General features: G+C 50.7%; 1 protein-coding gene across 1 annotated transcript in view; it reads left to right on the top strand.

The window, feature by feature from the left end:
• Nucleotides 1-21739, top strand: part of VASH2 (vasohibin 2) — a 36914-nt gene continuing 15175 nt past the window's right edge. The window contains exons 1-4 of the mRNA XM_062637084.1: nt 1-395; nt 5380-5468; nt 8041-8097; nt 17352-17426. Of these exons, the coding sequence (XP_062493068.1) occupies nt 102-395; nt 5380-5468; nt 8041-8097; nt 17352-17426 (515 nt within the window). The 5' untranslated portion in view covers nt 1-101. The remainder of the gene's footprint in view (nt 396-5379; nt 5469-8040; nt 8098-17351; nt 17427-21739) is intronic.

Below are 21739 nucleotides of genomic sequence, written 5' to 3'. Positions count from 1 at the left end.
ACAGATATATATAAATAATACAGGGAGAGGGCTCGGGCGGCGGCGAGGCAGCGGGCCGCCTCCCGACAGTGGTCCCCGGGCTCGGGCATGGCCGTGGGGCCATGACGGGCGCGGCGGCGGTCGGCGGCGGTGCCGGGAGGACCCGGCGTGCGGCGGCCGGCAAGGACGGGGGCCGGTCGCGGAGCGCCCAGCCGCGGGCGGCGGGCGGCGGCGGCGGCTCGGAGGAGGAGGAGCAGGAGCAGCAGCGGGACGGCGGGTCCCTCTTCCTGGTGAACAAGAGCGGCTTCCCCATGGACGGGCAGACCTGGGAGCGGATGTGGGGCCACGTGGAGCGGGTGCACCCCGACGGCGGCGCCGTGGCAGCGGCCATCCGGAGCGCCGCCCGCCTGGCTCGGGTAAGGCGAAGCCCCTGGTCCCCTGCTCAAAGAAAGAGCCCAGAGCTGGGCATGGCGCGGCGCAGCGGTCTGGGGGTGCCGAGGGGCAGGGAGGGAGGGTGTGAGGCGTCACATCCCCTGCCCGCTGCAAGCGGCGGCAAGGGGAAGGCTGGAGCATCCAGCTTTAAAGAGCATGTAGGGCACGGGGACATGTGCTGCGGGATGCTTCAGAGCTGGAGTTGGTGTCTTGGGAAACTAGGAGGAAAGAATTATTATCCCTTTTTATCTTGGGGAGGAGAAAGCGGGAAACGAGTTAAAAGAAATCTTCAAGGTCTGAATGAAGCGTTTTGTGCAATTTGAAGCACCTTTCCTCAGCTCTTTAGGACACGGGCATTTCCTAAAACGCAGCTTTGCTCCTGAACCGTAATAACGGATTTAAAACTCAGGCGTTTCATTTCCAGTACGTGGAAAAATTCCAAATGCTTTTGTCTTCTGTGTTCTTCTGTACAAGCTCCAAACAGCTCTGCCTGACCCAAACCTTTTTTCCTCCAGCCAACAAATAAAATGCTGTTGCCTGCTGATGTTCCAAGGCTTCCCACCACTGCGCCACATTACTGCTCACAATGTCTTTAAGGCTGTTGGCTTTGGCAGACTTTGAGCTCGATCCGCTCCTCCCACCAAGCGGCATTAATCTGAGCTGACCACTGAAGTCGGCTTTGATTCATACCCTACTCTCTCTGCGTGCTGGGGTGAGGTGTTTGGGCTGGTGGTGTTGTGGTCCAGGTTGTCAGTGCTATGTGTGCTTGTTCTTTACGTGGCGCGGAAGGGAAATACTCTGTGCACAGAGAAGCTGGAAGTGTGTTAAGTAGGGCTGTGTTGTGAGGGAGCTTGTCAAAGAAGATGCAAGCTGAAAAGGCCTTTCATCTCCCTTCTGCAGTGTTTTAGTTCTGCCTAAGTGCAATCTCTCTCTGTTGCCCTGCTTCCCTCATGCCGGCACAAGCCTTTGTTTGGATGGGGGAACGCATCCACTCAAAGAATAATCTGTTTACACTGGGTTTGTTTGCAGTTCCTTGATGTGGTTTATCTCATACTTGCACAAGTGCTTGGGGTAGAAATGAAGGGGTAGGGAGAGGACAGAATTTCCTGTTTCAGCAGTATGACCAGCTTACACTGTACCAAATGGCCTGTAGATCTGTTTGGTGTTAAGAGACAGAAAAGAATGTGCTGGGCTTGACTTCCTTCCCATCTCCAAAGCATGTAACTTTTACTGATGATACCCCTAGTGACTGACAAAGCATCTGGTGAGAGATGCCAGTGGCTCCAGTGGGCTGTGATTAACTTCTTCAAGGGCAGAAGGACCTGGTATCCCCCCTGACTGATGAGCTCCTGCTGGAGAAGCCTGAGACCTCTGGGGCTGGAGAGTAGTTTGCCCTTATTATAGGCCAACAGAGCTCAGGTGAGCAAATTGAGGCTGGGAGCAGGTTTGTTTGCTACTGAAGGGTAGCAGGTTCCTAATGCAATGGTAACTTCTGGGTCAGAGTAGGAATGTGACGGGGAGTTGTTCCTTAAATGATGGTACCGCCTTTTTTAACTGGGTATGTGGCACTCTTCAGAAGACCTGATTGGGAGTGAGGAGAGAAGCTTGTGCCTGCCAGAAGATGTTTGTAATCTGCTTGCACTGGTAGTTGGTGGAGGCTGAGTGAGTGGTGCCTGCAACTGCTCCATTTTTGCCTCTGATCTGTCCTTAATCCCTGGTGATGGGAGAGAGTTTTCATCCCCTCCCCAGGAAGCTCCACTTGCTTGCTCTAATCACCTTGGTATTAGTCTCGGTGATTGTACACGCAGGATGGTAAGTGGCTGCTTAGTGCGTTGATGAGGTTGTCCTTACTGGAACAAATGCAAACTGCAGGGTGCATCTCTCTTGGGATACTTCCTTGTCTGCAAGGGGGGGTGGGTCAGTTTTTGGACCTGTGGGGTCCTTTGGTTACACCCTCCACCTCTGACTTTTGGCTTATGCTCTGGGAAGGGTGCAAGCTTGTGTCTGGAAGGGCTGTGTGATCCTTTACAAGATGCTTGTAGATCTCAATGAAGCTCAGACCAGGTCTAGCCTACCAGCTTTGTCCGTGCTGAGTAGCAGTGTACTTGGAAGGCGAGCTGGCAGAAAATGACTCTCTGGTCATTAAATGAGACGGATCAGAGTTGAGCAGGATGACTTTGACAAAGGATGTCTGCGGTGAACTGAGACTATGGGGTTTCTGGCTATAGGACGACAGCCTCCAGCTCTGACATGAGGTTTTGCACTGCAGCAGCTCTGCTGTCTCTGGAGCTGCTGCTGCTTGAAATCCTGATACAGGTTCAAGGTCTTCCCTCTGCCTGGTCTCTGAATCTCACTTGTTCTGTAGTGCTGTGTCTGCGTTTCCTCTTGGCAGCTCCTGGCTGCTGTGCTGGGATGCACACCGGTATCTGCAGCCTCGGCAGCAGCAGCAGCAGCATTGTGCTGTCCTGAGCTTGTGGATGCCCAGGCTTCTGCTCTGTGCTGGGTGCCCAGGGCTGCTGCTCCTGCAGCCAGGGCAAGGAACTGGGGGGGCGGGGGGAAGGTGGGAAATGGGGTTTGTGTTTGGAGGCAGTGGGAGCGGTGGGTGGCCTGTCCTGGCTGGTAGGACCATGCTGTGTACTTCCTGTCTGGCCTGGAAAGAGGAGAGCAGTGCGCAGGGGAAGACTGGTGGCTGCTTCTGCCCCATTGCCTGAGATCTAGAGGGGCTTGGACCGCCTGGCCTAACAGACCGGTGATGGGATATGCATCAGCTGTAGGGAAAACCGTGGTTAATCCCAAAATCACAGATTGGTTTGGGTTGGAATGGACCTTAAAGCTCATCCAGTTCCAACCCCCTGCCACGGGCAGAGATGCCTTACACTAGAGCAGGTTGCCCAAGACTCCATCCAACCTGGCCTTGAACACTGCCAGGGATGGAGCATTTACCACTTCTCTGGGCAGACTGTTCCAGTGCCTCAGCACCCTCACAGGGAAGAGCTTCTGCCTTACATCTAACCTGAGCTTGCCCTGTTTCAGTTTGAACCCATCACCCCTTGTCCTATTGCTGCAGTCCCTGATGAAGAGTCCCTCTCCAGCACCCTTGTAGCCCCCTTCAGACCCGGGAAGCTGCTCTGAGGTCTCCACACAGCTTCTCCAGGCTGAACAGCCCCAATGTTCTTCCCAAGCATGCTCCAGCAACCAACACAATCATCCTCCGCCTTGGAGACGGAAGGCACCTCGCCTGGATGTCCAAACCCAACCACCATGGCGAGGGTGGCCCCTGTGTGTTCCATCAAGGGCTGTGTCTGCCCCAAAGCCAGGTGAGGGCAGGAGCCTCCCTCTATGTTATGTCCCCCCAGTGACACTGCAGCCTCCAGGCCTCTCGCTGGCTGGCACTCCCATTGCCTTGGAACGTCCTTACCTGTGAAGAAAAGGAGTGTTCCTATCGGAGCAGACATGACTCCTCTGGGAGGGTTTGAGGGGCCGGCCTCCGTTCCCCCTTTCAGCCTCTTGCTGGCCTGCCCTAGTGCCAGGAGGGACAGGGCAATAGTTCACCCAGACCAAAGGGGCCAGAAGGAACTTGTGGAAGTGAGGAGTTGGGAATGGGAAGCTTGGGTGTGGAGATGGTGATGAAGAAGTGCTAAAGAGGCCTGAGCAAGGCCTGTGGGCCGGGTGTCTCCCATGTAGCGCTGGGCATGGCGGCCGTGAGCTGGAGGCTGCCCATCTGCTTGCCACTGGCAGTCCATTTCTGTGCAGCAGTGATGGAGGAGTCTGTAGTTTGCGTTTTCCCCTTTCTCTGAGGTGTACTTGCTATTGATTGCAGTAACTAGCTACATGTAGTGAATGCTGGGTTTTGGTTGTCTTGGGATTACCAGTGCTTGCTCTCCGACAGCAAACACACAATCCCTCCACCGTAGTGGAGCCAGGGAGGAAAACCTGTGTGGTGCAGACAGCCCCAAACTGCCCGAGCTTCCTTTTCCCACCTGTAATCGCTGACTTGAAGGGTGTTCAGAACACCGATACCTCCCTTTGACACTCAAAGTGGTGTGAGGACGTCGTGTCCCCACGCACCCTGCGCGCTTTCCTTTGTGCCTTGTGTCATGGCTGCCTGACTTCCTGGTTCCTGAATTCGGGTCTGCATTAATGTTTACATAAACTGCTTCCCCCACAGTGTCTGTGGGGATTGTCCTAACATCTCTTTAGCCACACTACCCGCTGTAACGTCTGCTGGCCCCATGTTTTACAGTCTCCTCCCTAAAATTAAGGGGACTTGTGACAAGGCCGTGCCCCCTTCCTGCGTGGTTACAGGCTCAGGAGCCACGTAGCTGTGGGGATTAAGCATGGGTGGAGGGCTTCTTAAAGTGCTTAGGCACAAGCAGATGTCTGATGGGATTTGGGAAAAATCCCATTACGTTGCCCATCTATATCTTTAAGTGTCTTAATATCATTAAATATCTGGGTCCCAGGCGGTGCTCTGGGTCCAACATGTGCCCTGCCCAGCGAGCGTGCCGCTGACATGGAGCAGATGGGGAATTATGCAGCCCGGGATCCTTGTCTCCTTTTATCTTTCTCTCGTGATCGAGGAAGCCAGGAATTAGACTTGAAAGGTCCTGGGGGAGGGAGGACAGCAGAGCCAGCGCCTGGGACTCTGCTCATCCACATTGTCCTGTGCCAGAGGGGGGACATGGGAAGCATCGGCCTCCTGCGCCGGCCGGCTGGCCCGTGTAGGGTGTGTTCGGGGGATGCGGTTGGGACTTGCCCTGGTCCCTCAGTGGTGGCAGGGATGGGGCTGGCTGTGGTGCATGGGCAGCCCCTGTTGTCAGCAGGATGCTTGAGTTCACACGGGGTTTAAGCCATCTGTGCTGCTGCATTGCGTCGCAGGAAGCACATGCCGCTGCCCAAGTAAATCACTTACCTGCTCTGCGGGGAGCAGCTACTGTCTAACCTCTTTATCTTCTCTTTTGTGTCCAGCCCTCAGTGCCGCCGGTGCCAAACTACAAGCTCTCCATGTCAATCCCAGAATGGCTCCAGGCAATACAGACCTACATGAAGATGCTGCAGTATCCTTCTCCAGCATGCGGTCTCCAGAGATAAGGCTGGCTTGTGTCCGGCATGAATTAACGGGGACTTTGCTGATTGCTAGAGCTTGGGGATCATTTAGGGGTGGGAGGATGCCTCAGGATTTGTTTTAGCACCTGAAGCAGTGAGCTTGTCACAGCAATTCTTTGGGCGATGTAATTAACTTTAAATGATGCTGAAGAATTTAACTGAATTGAGGCTGGTGGGAGTAGATACACTTTGTGAAGCTGGTTTATGAGGATGTTATGATCCTGGAAGCATAATGTGGCATCTTGTCGTAAAGCAACTAAAGGAGAGGTGGTGTTGTGACAAACCCTTCGTGCCTCTGCCCTGGCAGCCCCTGAGGGCTGCCTGCGTGCTGAGCTTGCAGGGAGTGCTTGTCATTGGGGTGGGGAGCACAAGCCCTAGCCATGAGGTGGGCAGGCTTGCCTGTGACACAGGAACTGACCAAAGCAATCCCCCCTTCCCAATGTCGAGTCTTGCTTGGGGGCTCATCAGAGGTGTACGCATCTGTTTGCCCTATGCCTAAAACCTGACTGTGTTCATTGCTGGCAGATAATATTGGAGGAGGCAGTTGCCGGCCCAGATGCTGCTCTTCCCTCTGTTTTCACAGAATCATAGAATCAGCCAGGTTGGAAAAGCCCTTTAAGCTCATCCAGTCCAACCGTTCCCCAGCGCTGCCAAGGCCACCACTGACCCATGGCACTGAGGCCTCGTCTCCACAGTGTGAACACCTGCAGGGACGGTGACTGCAGCCCTGCCCTGGGCAGCCTGTTCCAATGCCTGAGCACCCTCTGGGGAAGGAATTGTTCCTCAGCTCCATCTAAACCTGCCCTGGGGCAGCTTGAGGCCGTTTCCTCTTGTCCTTGTTTCCCTTTTTTCTAAACTGCCATTTGATGTGTGTGTGTGTGTGTGTGTGTGTGTGGGGAAGCAGGGGGATGAGGAATGAATGTCAAGCCCTGGTAAGGATTAAGAAGGGATATGGGTGGCAGCTGGAAGAGCATCCAAAAATAGCAGCCTGCTGGGGAGTAGTGGTTGGGATCAAGGCGACAGCAGGGGCTGGAGCTGCAGCAGCTGCCTAGGGGATGGTTTTGGAATCCTTCACTCTGCCACGTAGCAGGAGCAGGCCTTAGGCACGGGGTTTGCATCAGTGTTCAGAAGAGATTCAGAGTGGGCTGCAGAAACGGGGTCTGGGCTTCCTTTGGTGGCTAAAAGAAGCTGTATGCTGTGTTCATTGCACTCTGAAAGGACTTCATGAGTTAGGGTTTGGAGGGAAAGCCTCCTTTCTGGAGAACTCTGACTGTAATCGCTTCAGAGCATCCTGGTGTGAGCTGGGGTTTTTATTCAGGCCATGGTTATGCAGCCAGCAGCTGGGCTGGGTACCCTTTGCCTCCATGAGGTCACCTGTTTCTGGCCTGGTATCACCACCACTGTTTTACTGGTGGGAATATTCTTGTGGGGATGTTGGGAAATAGGCTGGGAACAGATTCGCTGGAAAAATAACCTTGCAAAAGTGCCTGGGTGATGGGATTTTTATTTATTTGTAATTATTTTTTTTTTGAGGTGGAGATGGTGTTTTTGTCATGTTTTTACCGGCCAGATCAGTTTCCTGATCTGATAAACAGGGCAAGTTCAGGTTAGATCTAAGGCAGAAGCTCTTCCCTGTGAGGGTGCTGAGGCGCTGGCACAGGGTGCCCAGGGAAGCTGTGGCTGCCCCATCCCTGGCAGCGTTCAAGGCCAGGTTGGACACAGGGGCTTGGAGCAACCTGCTCTAGTGTGAGGTGTCCCTGCCAGTGGCAGGAGGTTAGAACTGGATGAGCTTTAAGGTCCCTTCCAACCCAAACCATTCTATGATTCTGTTACTACTTGAGCAGCTCTGCTCAAGGAGCAGGGAAGGGGCTGCTTTTGTTGATGCTACACTGCATGGTAGCTTGCACTCCTAGTCAAGTGGTGCTGAGGTTTGGTTCATGGGTGACTGCTGGCATCCTCTGTAATGAACTTTTCTCCTATGCTCATAGTGTTAACTAATGTTCTGGAGTTGCACTTGGCTGGTTATTTCCATTTCAAGTGCACGGTATAGACAATGATTTATAATTCCTAGGTGTAAATGGATGTGCCTGCTGTGCTTTTGGTTTACAGGTCATACATGAGCTGTGTGGCTGATGGAGTTATAAAATCTTATAAAGGAAATAGGTTCTTTCAGACCATAAGTTATTCTGATTGGTTTGAGTAGACTATAAAAGCTTTCTCTCACCTAAATTTGAGATTTTATGTTTCAAACTTGCAACCTAATATTTAGTGGGACCCTGAAGTGCCAGATTTAAGTGTTGTCTCAGACAAACAACCTTTTTGCTTGACTCCACCTAATGCCAGTTAATGTTGTATGGAAAGACAAATGAATAATTGCTTTATTTCACATGTCAGGTTTTCGGTTCTTAGAATCAATGTCTTTTACTGCTTGTTTCACATTTCAAGAGGAAATCAGAACTTGTGAGCATTGCTCTTTCGTTGTTTGACTGTTCAAGTTACTTTCCTTTAACTGACAAAATTCAGATACAATCACACAGGAACACAGTTCTTTGAGATTAGAAAAACCAGACCTCTAAGTGGGTAAGTGTCTGTGGTAGTGGCTGAGCGCCCTTGTCCCACCTCACTCCAGCTCATCACCTTGAGCATTTAAGCACTATAGCACCATGGCTTGAGAGGGCTGTCTCCTCCGTGCCACGGCTCCTCTGGCAGGGCCAAACCCAGTTCTTGCTTGCTGGTGTTGGGCTGGGAGGGCTGGGCTGGTTTTGTGGAGGCTATGTAAGTCCTGATATTCTGATTGTGCTGTAATGCCCTTTGCTGATGGTAGGAAGAGATCAGCCACGCAAAGTACTGCAGGAATTTTGACATCTTGGATGCAGTCCTTTCCCCTGGAGAATCACAATGGATCATATAAATCTTAGCAATGCTTAGAGTCATAGAGCGATTTGTGTTGGAAGAGATCTTAAAGCGCGTCCAGTTCCAACCCCCTGCCACGGGCAGGGACACCTTCCACTAGAGCAGCTTGCTCCAAGCCCCTGTGTCCAACCTGGCCTTGAACACTGCCAGGGATGGGGCAGCCACAGCTTCTCTGGGCACCCTGTGCCAGCGCCTCAGCACCCTCACAGGGAAGAGCTTCTGCCTAAGAGCTCATCTTGGTCTCCCCTTGGGCAGGTTAAAGCCATTCCCCTTGGCCTGTCCCTACAGGCCGTTGTCCAAAGCCCCTCTCCCGGTTTCCCGCAGCCCCTTCAGGCACTGGAGCTGCTCTGAGGTCTCCCCTTCAGGAGCCTTCTCTTCCCCAGGCTGACCCAGCCTGGCTCCAGAGCAGAGCTGCTCCAGCCCTCGCAGCATCTCTGTGGCCTCCTCTGGAGTTGCCCCAAGAGCTCCATGTCCTTATGCTGAGGACACCAGAACTGCAGCCAGTGCTGCCGGTGGAGTCTCATGAGAGCAGAATAGAGAGAACAGTCCCCTCCCTCGACCCGCTGGTGATGCTGCTTTTGATGCAGCCTAGCACACGTGTGGTTTCTGGGCTCAAGCGCAGAAACTTGAGCTGGGCCGTGTTGAGCTTCTCACCAGCCAACACCCCCAAGTCCTCCTCCTCGTGGCTGCTCTCAATCCGTTCTGTGCCCAGCCTGTGTTTGTGCTTGAGATCGCCCTGACCCAGGTGCGGGATCTTGTACTTGGCCTTGTTGAACTTCATGAGGTTGGCATTGGCCACCTCTCAAGTGTGTCAAGGTCCCTGTGGATCCCATCCCTTCCCTGCCACGTGTACCCAGCTCTCCTGAGCTGTCTGTCATTAATCTAATGCTCCCTCACTGTAAATTCCAGTTCCCAGCCCAGCTCTGCACTTCAGGTTTCCATCTTGCTGTCTTTCCCACTTCCTTTCTCTGTGTCGTACTCGCTGCACTGGTGGAGCTAGCTTACAAGAAGTCTTGTGCCTTAAATGATAGATGGGTTTACAGAAGCTTAAACTGATTCCCATTACTTTTTCCCCGGGAGGTGGAGGATGAACATGAATTGCGCTCAGCACTCACCACTTGAAAGGTCAGCATCCTCCTGGGCTGGATAAAAGCCTGGCTTGTGAGGACACTACTCTTTCCTGGAAGGGAACCAGTATAGCACTCACAGCTGCAGATGTACCCGTGGCTTTTTAGATCCTCTCTGAAGTGGTGCTGTTTCCTCTGCCTGCCTGCCTCAGTGTTTGCTTCGGGACTCGTGTCTTCTCTCCTTGTCCTGTTGCTGTTAGGACTTCTGTGGATGACTTGGTATGTGGTGTCAGGAGTTCTGTGGAGTTAAGGAGAGTGCCTTGGGAAATGGTCTTACCCCTGTACCTGGTATATGCTGGACTTGCATGGTGATACATCCGAAGACATGTGCTGCTTTGCTCCTTGACCTGATGGACAGGTGCTAGGAGCAATGGAGCTGTTAGGAGCATCTTAGCTGCCCAGATCCTGTTGTACTGCAGTGGGGCTTGAGCATTTGCCTAACTTTAGGAAGGGGAATAACACGTTGATTGCCTTGTTAAAGTTGGGTGTCCCTGAAGGCAAGCATAGAATCAGCCAGGTTGGAAAAGCCCTTTAAGCCCATCCAGTCCAACCATTCCCCAGCCCTGCCCAGGCCACCACTGACCCATGGCACTGAGGCCTCGTCTCCACAGTGTGTGAACACTTGCAGGGACGGTGACTGCAGCCCTGCCCTGGGCAGCCTGTTCCAATGCCTGAGCACCCTCTGGGGAAGGAATTGTTCCTCAGCTCCATCTAAACCTGCCCTGGGGCAGCTTGAGGCCGGTTCTTCTTGTCCCATCCCTTGTTCCTTGGGAGCAGAGACTGACCCCACCTCACTACTCCCTCTTGTCAGGGAGTTGTAGAGAGCAGGAAGGTCTCCCTTGAGGGATGTTATTCCTTCATGGGGCTGTGTGGCTTGTGTTCATGCCATCTGAGCATACCTTCTCTTGCAGTTGTCCTTGGCAATTTGTTCTGCTGCCAGGCCAGTTTCCATCAGAGCTGGAAAGTCATCCACACCTGCCAGTGTGTTTTTCTGGGAGAGGTGTTCCTCTTTGTAAGGAATCTGCTTCCAGCGTGGTGACAACAGGCGCCTTGTATGAGGTGACAAGCGCTTCTCTGAGCAGCTTTCTGTGACGTGAAAGGCCTCGCTTGCTCCAAGACACAGTTTGTATTTGCAAGTTAATCAGGCAAGATGCTGAGCGCCTCCAGTTGCTCTTAAAGCTGAGGCTGTTCCCAGAGCTGTGATTTATTGGTATTAAACCTATTTCTTATAATACAACAGCTCAAAGCTGAAGAAAATATTGCAGGATCTTTGGCATCCTCTCTTCGAGAGAGCAGTGGCCGGACACAAAGAAACTGAGCACTAGATGAAAATTGAATATTCATAAATCCATGCAAAAGTGTCTTAAAGCAGCTGGGGCATATTAATGAGCTTTTCTATTATGGCGTGAGGTCTGGATATTAGAGATTGACTGTCAGCATTGCTGTGATGCATGAGAAAATCAAAATGCTTGGCTGCGCTTGGAAGGAAGGGCGCAAGTTATCTGTAGGAACTTACAATGTTAAGAGGCACGGGCTTACTTCAATGCAGTATTTACAGTCTCTCTTAAGGAGAAGTCACTGTTAGCTATCAACCTGCTTCTGGGCTGCCAGACACCCTGTGGGCTTGTCTAGACTACAGATAATGCTTTTGAAAGTGTGAGGCTTGTGTTGGTTGTAGCAGTGTGAGGCAGGGTGGTAGAGATGGGATCCTGCAAACTGTGTGTGGTGTTCCTGCTGTACTGACAAGCTGTGTCTGAAAGCATGTCTGTGTTTAACCTTGGCTGAGTTTGTTGTATTTGCGCAAACCCTGGATTTGCAGGTGTAGCTACATCCACCATAGGAGTGATTTGCTAATAGAGAATGCAGGTATCCTGACCCAGGGTGGTGTCCTTCACATAGGCTTAGTAATGTGCCCTTTTGCAGTAGGTAGGTAAAGGGCCCCCTGTGGAGTTCAGCTCCGCATTTGAGTGTTTCAGACCCTGATGGGGCTGGTTTTCCTTTCCCCGTACAGGATTCTGCTGGCAGAACCTATGTTACAGTACAAGTGGCTTGATAAAGAAATGGTGCCTTTAACTGAAATGAGCGTTCTTTACTTCCAAGCTTAGATCATGTAAGAGCTTTAAGAGGGGGGGAAAAAACCTGTATTTCACTAATGAATGTGAATTCAATACCAACGAGCTTTCATTACTGGCTTTACAAGGAGCAATAAGCCCCCTGCAAGCTTCTGTTCTAGCATGCAGGCATGAACCACAAGGAACAAATATCTTTGTCCCCCACAGAGTATCTAGGGAGGGTGTAGATAGATGCAGTGTTGTGCTGCTCCCTCCAGTGCCAACTGGTCAGTGGGACCTCTGAAGCAAAACCTGATGTCTGGGGGCTTTGAGGAGCTGTAACACAGCTCAGAAGCCGCTCTGTGAAGATGCAGACACATTCAGTGACTGCAAATATAATGGGTAATCAATTGTAATAAAAGAGTATTATAGAAGCAGTCACGTGGGAGCGATGCAACCAAAGAACAGTAAAGGGGGGACAGAAAATAACCCTGTTTCAACACACCACGTTAGTAAGGAACCCTAGTGGGGCTGTAAAGAAAAATGGGCTCGTACCGTTTGCAGACAATAGACTGCGGAAAGCATTTGAACATCTGGTGCTCTCTCGCACAGAGGGAGAACGTAACGGATATGGTGCTATGTTGAGCATGTGGGAGAAGTGCCTTTAACACTGAAACAATCAGGTTTTGAGAAGAATCACGAGAGCAGTAGCTGCTCTCCTGTTTTATCTCCTGTTGGTGCCTTTTCACTTCTCTCTTGCCTTCATTGGGAAGAATAAAACTGGCAGGAGCCTTAGAAAAACTTGGGGGGGGGGGGTTCATGGGCCTCATGTGAGTGCAGGGGGCTGGGGAAGGAGAAGTTTGTTGAAAATGTGATAGAGGATCTCACTAACAGGAATTCTGTTGGAGTCTGTAGACAGAGCCTTTCTGGTGAAGGTAATGGACAACCTCTCCTGGTCATCTCTGAAGTGACTCCAGTGTGATGGGTGCCAGCTGGTGAGATCCTCTAGGTTTGGGCATGCTTAAAAAGGTTTGAAGCTTTTTCTAACCTAGATATGAAGTTGGGTGCCTTAGTGAAAAATCTGGGGGCCAAAGGAATTAATGGTTCTGCAGATGCTGCCATTTGAAACAAGGTCATCCTAGAGAGGCAGAACCAACTCCAGGGGACCGCTCTTACTGCAGAAAGCAAGAAATCCAGGTGGGCTCCTGAGAACACTGAACTGTGTGTTGAGTAAGTGAGTCAATGGACAACAAAACATCACCATCTGCCAAGGTTTAGATCACAAGGGAGGAGCATGCAGCTACGTTTGTTGGAGGCAGAAGTGTTCACCATGGTCTGCAATAGAGCTCTGCCTGGCAGACTTCACGCAGTGGTGTAAATGCCACAAAGAGGGAAGCTACGAGATGCTTATTTTTGCCTGCAGCAGTCTCCCTTGAGTTACTGGAAGAGCTGGGCTGCCCCATGCTTACTGGAGTCTTGTGGAGAAGAGGGACTTTGGGCTAGTTCCCAGCTACACAATGTCATATGGCAGAAAGTACTGCATTAGCCATAGACATGGAATCTTTTTGGATAACTGGAAAGATTGAAGGAAAATCCCAGAAACGAACCCTGCTCAGATTTGATGCTGGATATTAATTCTTCTCTCTCTTCCCCTTCAGTCTTCATTCACAAGTTTAACCATGCAGACCTTCTGGTCATGATTACCAGCTGAGACAGAGAGGTAGGAGTAAAACAAAGGAGGGACAGGACAAGTCAAAGAGTGCTTGTAAGGAGTTATTTTCAGGTGAGCTGGATGCTCTGTCACCTGTCCTAGATCACCTCAAGAACTGACAAGCAACCTCAAAACCATTAAGGAGCCCTGATGGGGCTGTTCATCTGCACTTTCAGGGTAAATAATAGGCATTGTGGATTTAATTTGGCACAGTTTGTTTCTGATACTTTCCTTCTGTGAGGATATAAGAGCTTTTGTCAATCCAGGGAGAGGTTGTGGATGTGGTAATTCTTTGCTATAGTATTTCTTTTGGCAGCCTCCAGATAAGGCAGGGTCCTTGAGTCTAAATAAAACTATTGAACATAAGGACATAAGGTGGAAAGCAGCACCTAGAAGGTGGTACTTAAGCAATAGCTTACTCTTGCCCAGCAGAGTTTGTCAGTTGAGGTCTGCATTCTCTGTCCCAGGTCAATGTTTTTTCATTAATGGTACGGACAGTGGTACTGTTTGCTAATAGATGGGCTTTGTGGTCCAGGCTGGGCAAGGTGACAAGGCTTTGCAAGGTGGAATTGGGTTTCAGAGTGATCTTGAAGGGTAGGAGAGAGCTGGGCTTGAACAAACAGCAGGTAAATTAGTAAGGGCAAATGCAGAGGGGGGTTTAGGGAATAGCCAGCTGTGGGAATACTCAGTGGAGAATGAAAGGCTAGTTTTCCAAAGAAGGAGCTGATCTTAAAAAGAATCTCAACCAACAAAACCCCAGCCCCCCAAAATACTCAGTGTGGGTCAACAGGGAGCAGCACACTGGGTTGGTCACAAAGTTATCCTGAAAGCTGGATTCAGAAGAAATTGCTCTGTTTGTGGTGTTGTGGGCTTAGCTGGAGGACTGCGAAATGAGGGTCAGTTGTGAGAGTTCAAAAGGAAAGGAACAAACATTGCCCAAGGGCTGAAAACCAGGACCCTGAGGGGGAAGATGTGGGGTAAGAGAGGGAGGGATTAAACAAAATGAAGCTCATGTTTACAGAGGAGAGAGTAGGTTCCAGCCTGTTGCAGACAGAAGTGTGTGTTGCAAGAGCACAGGTAATAAATGGTCTTGGAGCCCACTGTGGATAGCAGAAATAGCTTCTGATTTAAATAGCAAAAAAGGAATGAATTAGTTTGAATGTTAGGGGACCTTCTTAGATGCAAGGTTAAGTATAGGATGGATTAAGTGGTGGGTTCTCAAGCCTTTGTGAAACCGGTTAAAAGTAGGTTGGAAAATTATCTGTGAGGAGTGATTTAGATTTGGCTTATGCTACCTTGGGCAGAGCGGTGGCCTGGGGATTCTCCAGAGGCTCTGCTTCCAATGCAAACATGGGGTTTAAAGCCATGCTTCATTTCAAGCTTGTTAGAAGTGGAATAAAAGCTCTTGGTGGCTGTTGAGCTGGGTCACCCTGTGGTCTGTGCTGGAAACACAGAATAAAAGCAAACCATTTGCAGAGTGTTCCCAGCCCTTTGAGATGGATGTGGGAGAGCATGACCTGCCCTGTGGTGCAGGTGGATGCCCGTTTGCTGATCACTGGTGCTGTCTCCTCACTGATGCTCCCCTTGCACAGACCCTCATCACTGTCATAGTCCCGCGGCCATGGCTGTCTCTGAGCTGCCACGTCCTGGGTGGCCACTGAGCTGCAGCTCCCGGGCCTGCTTTGAGCAGGAGGTGGGACAGGAAGGCTGCCTGGGATCCCTTCTGAGCCTGGCTCTCCTGGGATGCTGTGGGAAGGGAAGGGAGGGCTGCTGCTAGCCTCAGAAGTGCCAGCCACAGTGCTCATGCATGATTTTTAAGCAAGCAAAATGCCTTTCCTGTTAGATTTAAATCTGTCTTAATAACCATGTAGCATCCTGGAGAGCTTTGCTTCAGAACCAGCTTGTATGTGGCTTGCGTGCCTTAAATATAATTCAGTATTCCAATAGAATTTTAAAATTCTGACCCATTACTTTGAAGACTTCTTTCCTGGCTGTGGAACCATTAATGTTATCTCCATGCTGACAACACCCTGAAATCATGGCAGCAGTGAGCTTATGCAAGCGTTAGGAGACCTGATGCTGCACATGGTGATGAGGCAGCTTCAGTACGGTTACTGTGTTTGCCGGCTGACTGGCAGCAGGGCCAGTGGGGAGGAGAAGATGTAGAGGAAGTACAAGGAGGTCCCATGGACCATGGCAACCAGGTCCAAGGTTACCATCACATAAATATCTTAAAGCTAAATAGCTTTACAACGTGAGCTTCTGATGTACATTAATAATCATGGCATCAGGGAATTCAATGGATTGTCTTGTTCGTGGATGCCTCCCATGCATCATAGAATAATTAGGGTTGAAAAGGACCTCAAGATCATTCAGTTCCAGCCCCTGCCATGGGCAGGGACACCTTCCACTCGAGCAGGTTGCTCCAAGCCCCTGTGTCCAGCCTGGCCTTGAACACTGCCAGGGATGGGGCAGCCACAGCTTCTCTGGGCACCCTGTGCCAGCGCCTCAGCAGCCTCACAGGGAAGAGCTTCTGCCTTAGATCTAACCTGAACTTGCCCTGTTTCAGTTTAGCTGGGCTGCATTAAAAGCAATGTGACCAGCAGATCGAAGGAGGTGATCCTGCCCCTCTACTCTGCTCTAGTGAGACCCCACTTGCAGCACTGTGTGCAGTTCTGGTGTCCTCAATATGAGAATGACATGGAGCTGCTGGAGCACTGCAGAGGAGGCCATGAGGATGATCAGGGACTGGAGCACCTCCTGTATTGAAGACAGGCTGAGAATATTGGGGCTGTTCAGCCTGGAGAAGAGAAGCTGTGTGGAGACCTCAGAGCAGCTTCCAGTGTCTGAAGGGGGCTGCAAGGATGCAGGAGAGGGACTTTTGCACGTGATACTTCCCTGGACGAAGACAGGGCTTTGCAGTGGCAACTGCTATGACCAGCACTGAGGAGCTGCTGTGGGGGATGAAGGGCCCCCCTTGTGCACCCTCTCTTGTGCTGCTCCGTGCTCCCGCAGTGGGGTTTCTGTGGCTGGTGGGGAGCGTGGAGGATGCAGGCTAGCACTGATCTGTCTCCTGTGCTGCAGGCAGAGTGTAAAGGCAGGTGTTTACAAATGAAAAGATAATTTCCAACTTGGAAAAATGGGACACGGAATAGCTGTGACAGGCTGTAATAGCAGTGGAAGCTGTATTGCCATCTACACTCAGCGTGAGGCTTAAAATGCATGAGGTAGGGAAATTAGATAGTGGAAAAAACAGATCTTAATGGGTTTGGATGCATATTTCCATCATTTTGTCTAATACGAATATTTTTATCATTTAATGTGATGTTTCCTTAGAGTAGGGATCTGTTCACAAAGCTCTTCTCAGGGAAAGATATAGTTAAGGAAGACTTCAGAATAGAAGTCATCCTTTGTTTGGATTTTTAGCTGCTTTTTTGTGTGTGTGATTGAATGTTTTTCAGTCTCCTTCCAGTATTTCTTTATACTCTCCCGGATTTTGGGAACAGGATGCCCCTGTGGAAGGGGATGGGATACCTGATCGGTTGTTAGTCTGGCATGACAGCTTTCTCAGCTGGGCTGAGATTAGGTACTTGTTTCTTGTCACAGTGTTGTCCCTGTCACGTAACTCTACTCCGAAGGCAGAGTCTGGATTGTAACTAAACCTTGTGAATTTGCAAGATCCTGGGCATGTGTAGTAGCTCTGCAGGGCTTTGTGTTACAGTCTGCAGTGATGCTCACAGAGTGGCTGGGAGAGGCAGAGGGGACTGCATTCCTCCAACCCATCTTCAGGGGCCACAAGGCACTGGGATGCCAAACACCCTTTTCTTTTAATATCTTTTCTTTTTCAGTCACCCTACAGAAGTCAACAGGGCTCTGGCAAGTTGCTGAAGAGGAGAATCAAGTTCACCTGCACTTGCTGAAATAAGAACCTGTGTTCTTATCTCTGTGGCTCTCAGTGTACCAGAGGACCCTTTGTTTCCTGCCAACTGCTCTAACTGGAAGGTCTGAAAACTGGTTTTGTTTCTGTCCTAGGTTAATGGAGACAGCAAAAGAAATGACCAGGGAGTCTTTACCTATCAAATGCCTTGAAGCAGTTATCCTGGGGATGTATCCTTTCATACTCCTGTGACTTCTCCCACTGCACTGCTGTTTAATGTATGTCCTTCCCAGGTGGTGTTTGAGATGGTTGCAAGCCAAAGGTGAGAGCCAGCAGCTCAGGGAGCTGCTGTGGTACTGATCAACAAGTGGCCCGATTGGCTGGGCTTACAGGTAGGAGCTTGGATGTCCTATGCCCAGCCCACAGGTGTCATGCTCTGCCTGTGCCAACCTAGCCTCCTGCCCTGGTAATCTGTGTGATGTCAGGATCTGACCCAAGGTGCCCAGATAAGTATCTGTCTACACAATCCCTATTTTGTTTGTTAGTATATGGCTGCTGGTTATTGTTGGAGCTTGGTAATACCTGAGGTACACAGGTTCTGTCCTGTTTGTCTAGTGTTTACACAGCAAAGTCATGTTAGTTTTTGTGTCTCAGCCCTGTGCTTTGTGCAGAAACGTATGTGTATTATCACAGACTGGTTTGCGTTGGAAAGGGCCTTAAAGCTCCTCCAGTTCCAACCCCTGCCACTAGAGCAGGTTACTCCAAGCCTCGTCCAACCTGGCCGTGGACACTGCCAGGGATGGGGCAGCCACAGCTTCTCTGGGCACCCTGTGCCAACACCTCAGCACCCTCACAGGGAAGAGCTTCTGCCTTAGATCTAACCTAAACTCTTAGGTTTGAAGCCATGCAGTTAAACATTTAAGCTTTACCTTAACGTAATGCTTGCTTCCTGTTCAGTCTCAGAAAAAATCCCAACAATATTTTCATTTAGAGACTGACTTGCTTCCTGACCCATTTGTGCTGTCACTGATAAATCAACCTCCATCATCCTAAAGCTCTACAGGAGGGCAAGGCAGGGTTACAGGAATAATCATATGCTGGATACGTTGTCCCACAAGTGATTCAGTTTGATTTAAACCAAAAACCAGCCCAAAATAAACCCCAAAGCAAATCAGCTTCTGGCATGTCCCTGTGGCATTTTGCTTGCTGCTGCTGCCCCCTCTCGTGGGTGAAAGACTTGGCAGAGCCTCACAGGTAATGGCCAGTGCGGATTCAGTCATAGAATCACAGAATGGTTTGGGCTGGAAAGGACCTTAAGATCATCCAGTTCCAACCCTGCCATGGGCAGTGATGCCTCACAGCAGACCATGTCACCCAAGGCTCTGTCCAACCTGGCCTTGAGCACTGCCAGGGACTGAGTTCATGAGAAGGTTCATGAGAAGGGGTGGCTGCTGTGGGGTGGGAAGGGGACATAGGCTAAGCAAGAGTGTCCTGTCTGAGACTTGGGGCCAGAATTAGTCCCTGCTGCACTAGGAGGTCTGTGGGGTGCACTGGGTGCTGCTTGCAGCTGTGCTCAGCTCCCCAGTACGCCAGGGATAAGCTTCAGGTCTCAGTCTGGAAGGTGGCTTTGGCTGACAGGGTCTGCATGCAGCTGCAGGGATGTGGGTCCTGGGGCTTGCCTCAGCAAGAGACTTAAATCAATGCGCTCCCAGAAACAGAAATGGTGTCAGTGGATGTGTGGTGCTTACACTTGTGTCGGGGCTGTTTCCCAAACTATATGGGGGAAGTAATCCCTGGGTAGAGTTGATGCTGCTCTGCATGCAGTGTAGCTTCTGGTGCTGTATTTCTAGCAATGGCCTGGTTATTCCACATACCACATGAGCAGAGGGTGATTAGTGGTGTACAGGTGAAAGTATGCTTGCTGATCTGAAAGTTTTGACTGTTTCCTCTTCCTTTGGAAAGAGGGATTTGTTCAGCTTGCCTCAAACCTGACTTTTGTTCGTTTTCATTTTGAGGGGAAGAGCAGCAGTTGAAAGTTATGGTTTATGCTCTTTGGTGTCATCTGGGCTTTCTTCAGACTTTCAGGATTTGGATGAATCTCTCTCTAGTGGCTAAAAGTGGTTTGTTTGGTTTGTAAATTGAGAAGGCTTAAACCTGTCCCATACCTTTCCCTGTCTGTCTTGCTATGCCTTATACTTGCTGTCTCCTGTGTGAGAACAGGGACTGTCTGCTGGGGTGCTGGTCCAGTAACGGATGTGTGAAAGTTTAAAAGACCCATGCAGTATAAAACCTAAGTACTGTACTTGAGGTTTGGGTACACAGAGTGTAGCAGTGCTGACTGGACGTGCCTTCTGAAGATGTGTGCTTTGGAAGTGGTTGGCATGAAGCCTGTGCAGAGCATCCTGGTGTTCCCGTGTGGGTTTTTGGAAGGCATCTTTGTAACTTCCTGTGGGGAAGTGTGCTGATTTTTCTCAGCCTGTGAGAATCTGATCTTCAACACTGCCCTCTGGATGCAAGGCACGGTGAGGCCAGCACTGTGACTTGCTTCCCGAGCTCAGGCAGTGCCAGATGAGAGATGCGCTTACCATCTCCTGAGTGTCAAACCGATGTCTTCACATGCGCCTGAGCTGAGCATCCCTGTGTGCATGTATGTTAACCTCTGGTTCCCTCCTCCTGGGAATAAGGTGCTGCTTGTAATCTGTGTGCTGGCAGGCTTTGCTGTGTTGCTTGGATACTGGAAAGAGCGCAGCCTGCTAGAGCAGACCCTTGGTGTGAGCCTTCATTCACAGGCTGACTAGCACAGAGCAGCTTAGCGAGATGTCATTTTAATTGAGCTGCTTGCTGGCTCCGTGCAATTGCCTTTTACTAAGTGACTTCTTATAGAATGCCTCTGTAATCCCTCTTGGTGCAGAATTCAGTTTTGCATAATTGCCTTGCGCTAGATCTTACAGCATTTGTATAGGGCAGTGACTTAAAATACCTGCAGCACCCTGTCTGAAAGCTGGTACAGATCTTGCAGTGTTATTTTGCAGCAGTCTGCTCTGTGTGGCTGTCTGAACAGGCTTGATGTGTGCCTGGTGTCAGTGCCTGACCCGAGGCAATCCTGCTGTCCTCCCCAGGGCATTTCCCAGTTCAGCTGTAAATCAGCTGAGTAATGGTGCGTTCAGCCCGTTCTTTCTGAGCAAGGATCCAAAGGTCTTGTGCTCAGGAAAGGGAATAGTAAACCAAAATGTGCCAAGGGAATTTTATCCATGCTCTATTCACTTACTTAAAATGGCGAGAGCAAAATAGCAGAGGGGGAGAGGGAAGTGGCACAGTTCATCCATCCTTGGGGAGTTTCACAGAGCATGTCTGTGTCGGGTTAGCACAACTCACTCCTGTTGCCTTCAGCATGCTTCTCCCAGTTCACATGAGGTAGTGTAGCGTATTAGACCTCCCCCTGTCCAACAATATCATTAAATGAGGCAGAGAAGTGCTGCAGGAGGGAGAAGTTATATAATAGGTTCTGCACTATCACTTTTGCACATTTAATCAGAGGATGATGTCTGTCAGCACTGGAGACCTGGGCCCATCCTGCTCCTCCTGCCTAGCAGGCACACATCTTGGCTCAGCACTAGTGTTTTCGGTAGAGGAGAGTTTCTTGCAGTCATTGCAGGATACTGATGGTCCCCACAGTGCCCCTCTGCCTCCTGCAGGCTTGTGCACAGCTTGAGCCACTCGCTAACCGCAATACTGGCAAGGAGGTTCCTGCTGAATATCTACAGCCCCTCTGGTAGCTGGGAGGAGCTGGTGTGTTTCAAGCTGCTGTGACCTCTGCAGGGCCTGGCTGCACTGTCTTACCTTTGGGCTTTTCTCCTATGGGGCTCTGAGGAGGAGGGTCTGCCCATGTCCCCTGCCCCTGGGGGTCCCTGTTGGCGCTGCAGGTACGGCTCTCCTCACCGATGCTAGCGCAGCCCTTGCTGCCTGTCAGCTTGGCCAAGGCACCAGGTTTCTTTCCCCCAGCTAAACTGCTGAGCTGGTGTCGACACAGATGGGCTGAGGTCCTTGCAGCGTGTCCCTTGCCTCCTGGTTCAGCTGCTGCGGTTCCTAGCAGAGGTGGGAAAGCTGCTGGTGGCCAGTTACCTGAGCTCATTAGCCATGGGGAGCCAGAGGCTGGCTGGTGGGTGCTGTCAGCTGCTCAGACCTAGTGCCAGAACTGTTTGGAGCCCGGAGCCACACAGCTGCTGCATGGAAAGATCCTGCTCTGATTATTTATTAATAAGAGAAAACAAAGGCAGGAGAGAGCACTTGTTCTAAAAGTTGCTGCTGGCAAATAAACAAGGTGAAGGGCTTCAAGTCTCTCTTCTGACTGGGAGCTGGTCTGTGCTCTGCAGTGGGGGCACCTGTGTAGGGAAAGATGCACTGTGGGAGGAAGATGCTGAGACTTCTTTGTGGGATCCTTTTGATTTTAGAGCTCACCAGGAGATGGGGAATTAAAAGCCCCCAACCCCACACCACAGAAGGGCATTGATTGAGTCATCGTGTGAGTGCGCAGGTTTAAAGT

This window comes from Pezoporus occidentalis, unplaced genomic scaffold, assembly GCF_034315485.1.
Source record: "Pezoporus occidentalis ecotype Australia unplaced genomic scaffold, CSIRO_AGI_Poc_V1 ctg50, whole genome shotgun sequence".
NCBI classification, from domain to species: domain Eukaryota; kingdom Metazoa; phylum Chordata; class Aves; order Psittaciformes; family Psittacidae; genus Pezoporus; species Pezoporus occidentalis.
This window is presented reverse-complemented; position numbering and strand designations above follow the sequence as displayed.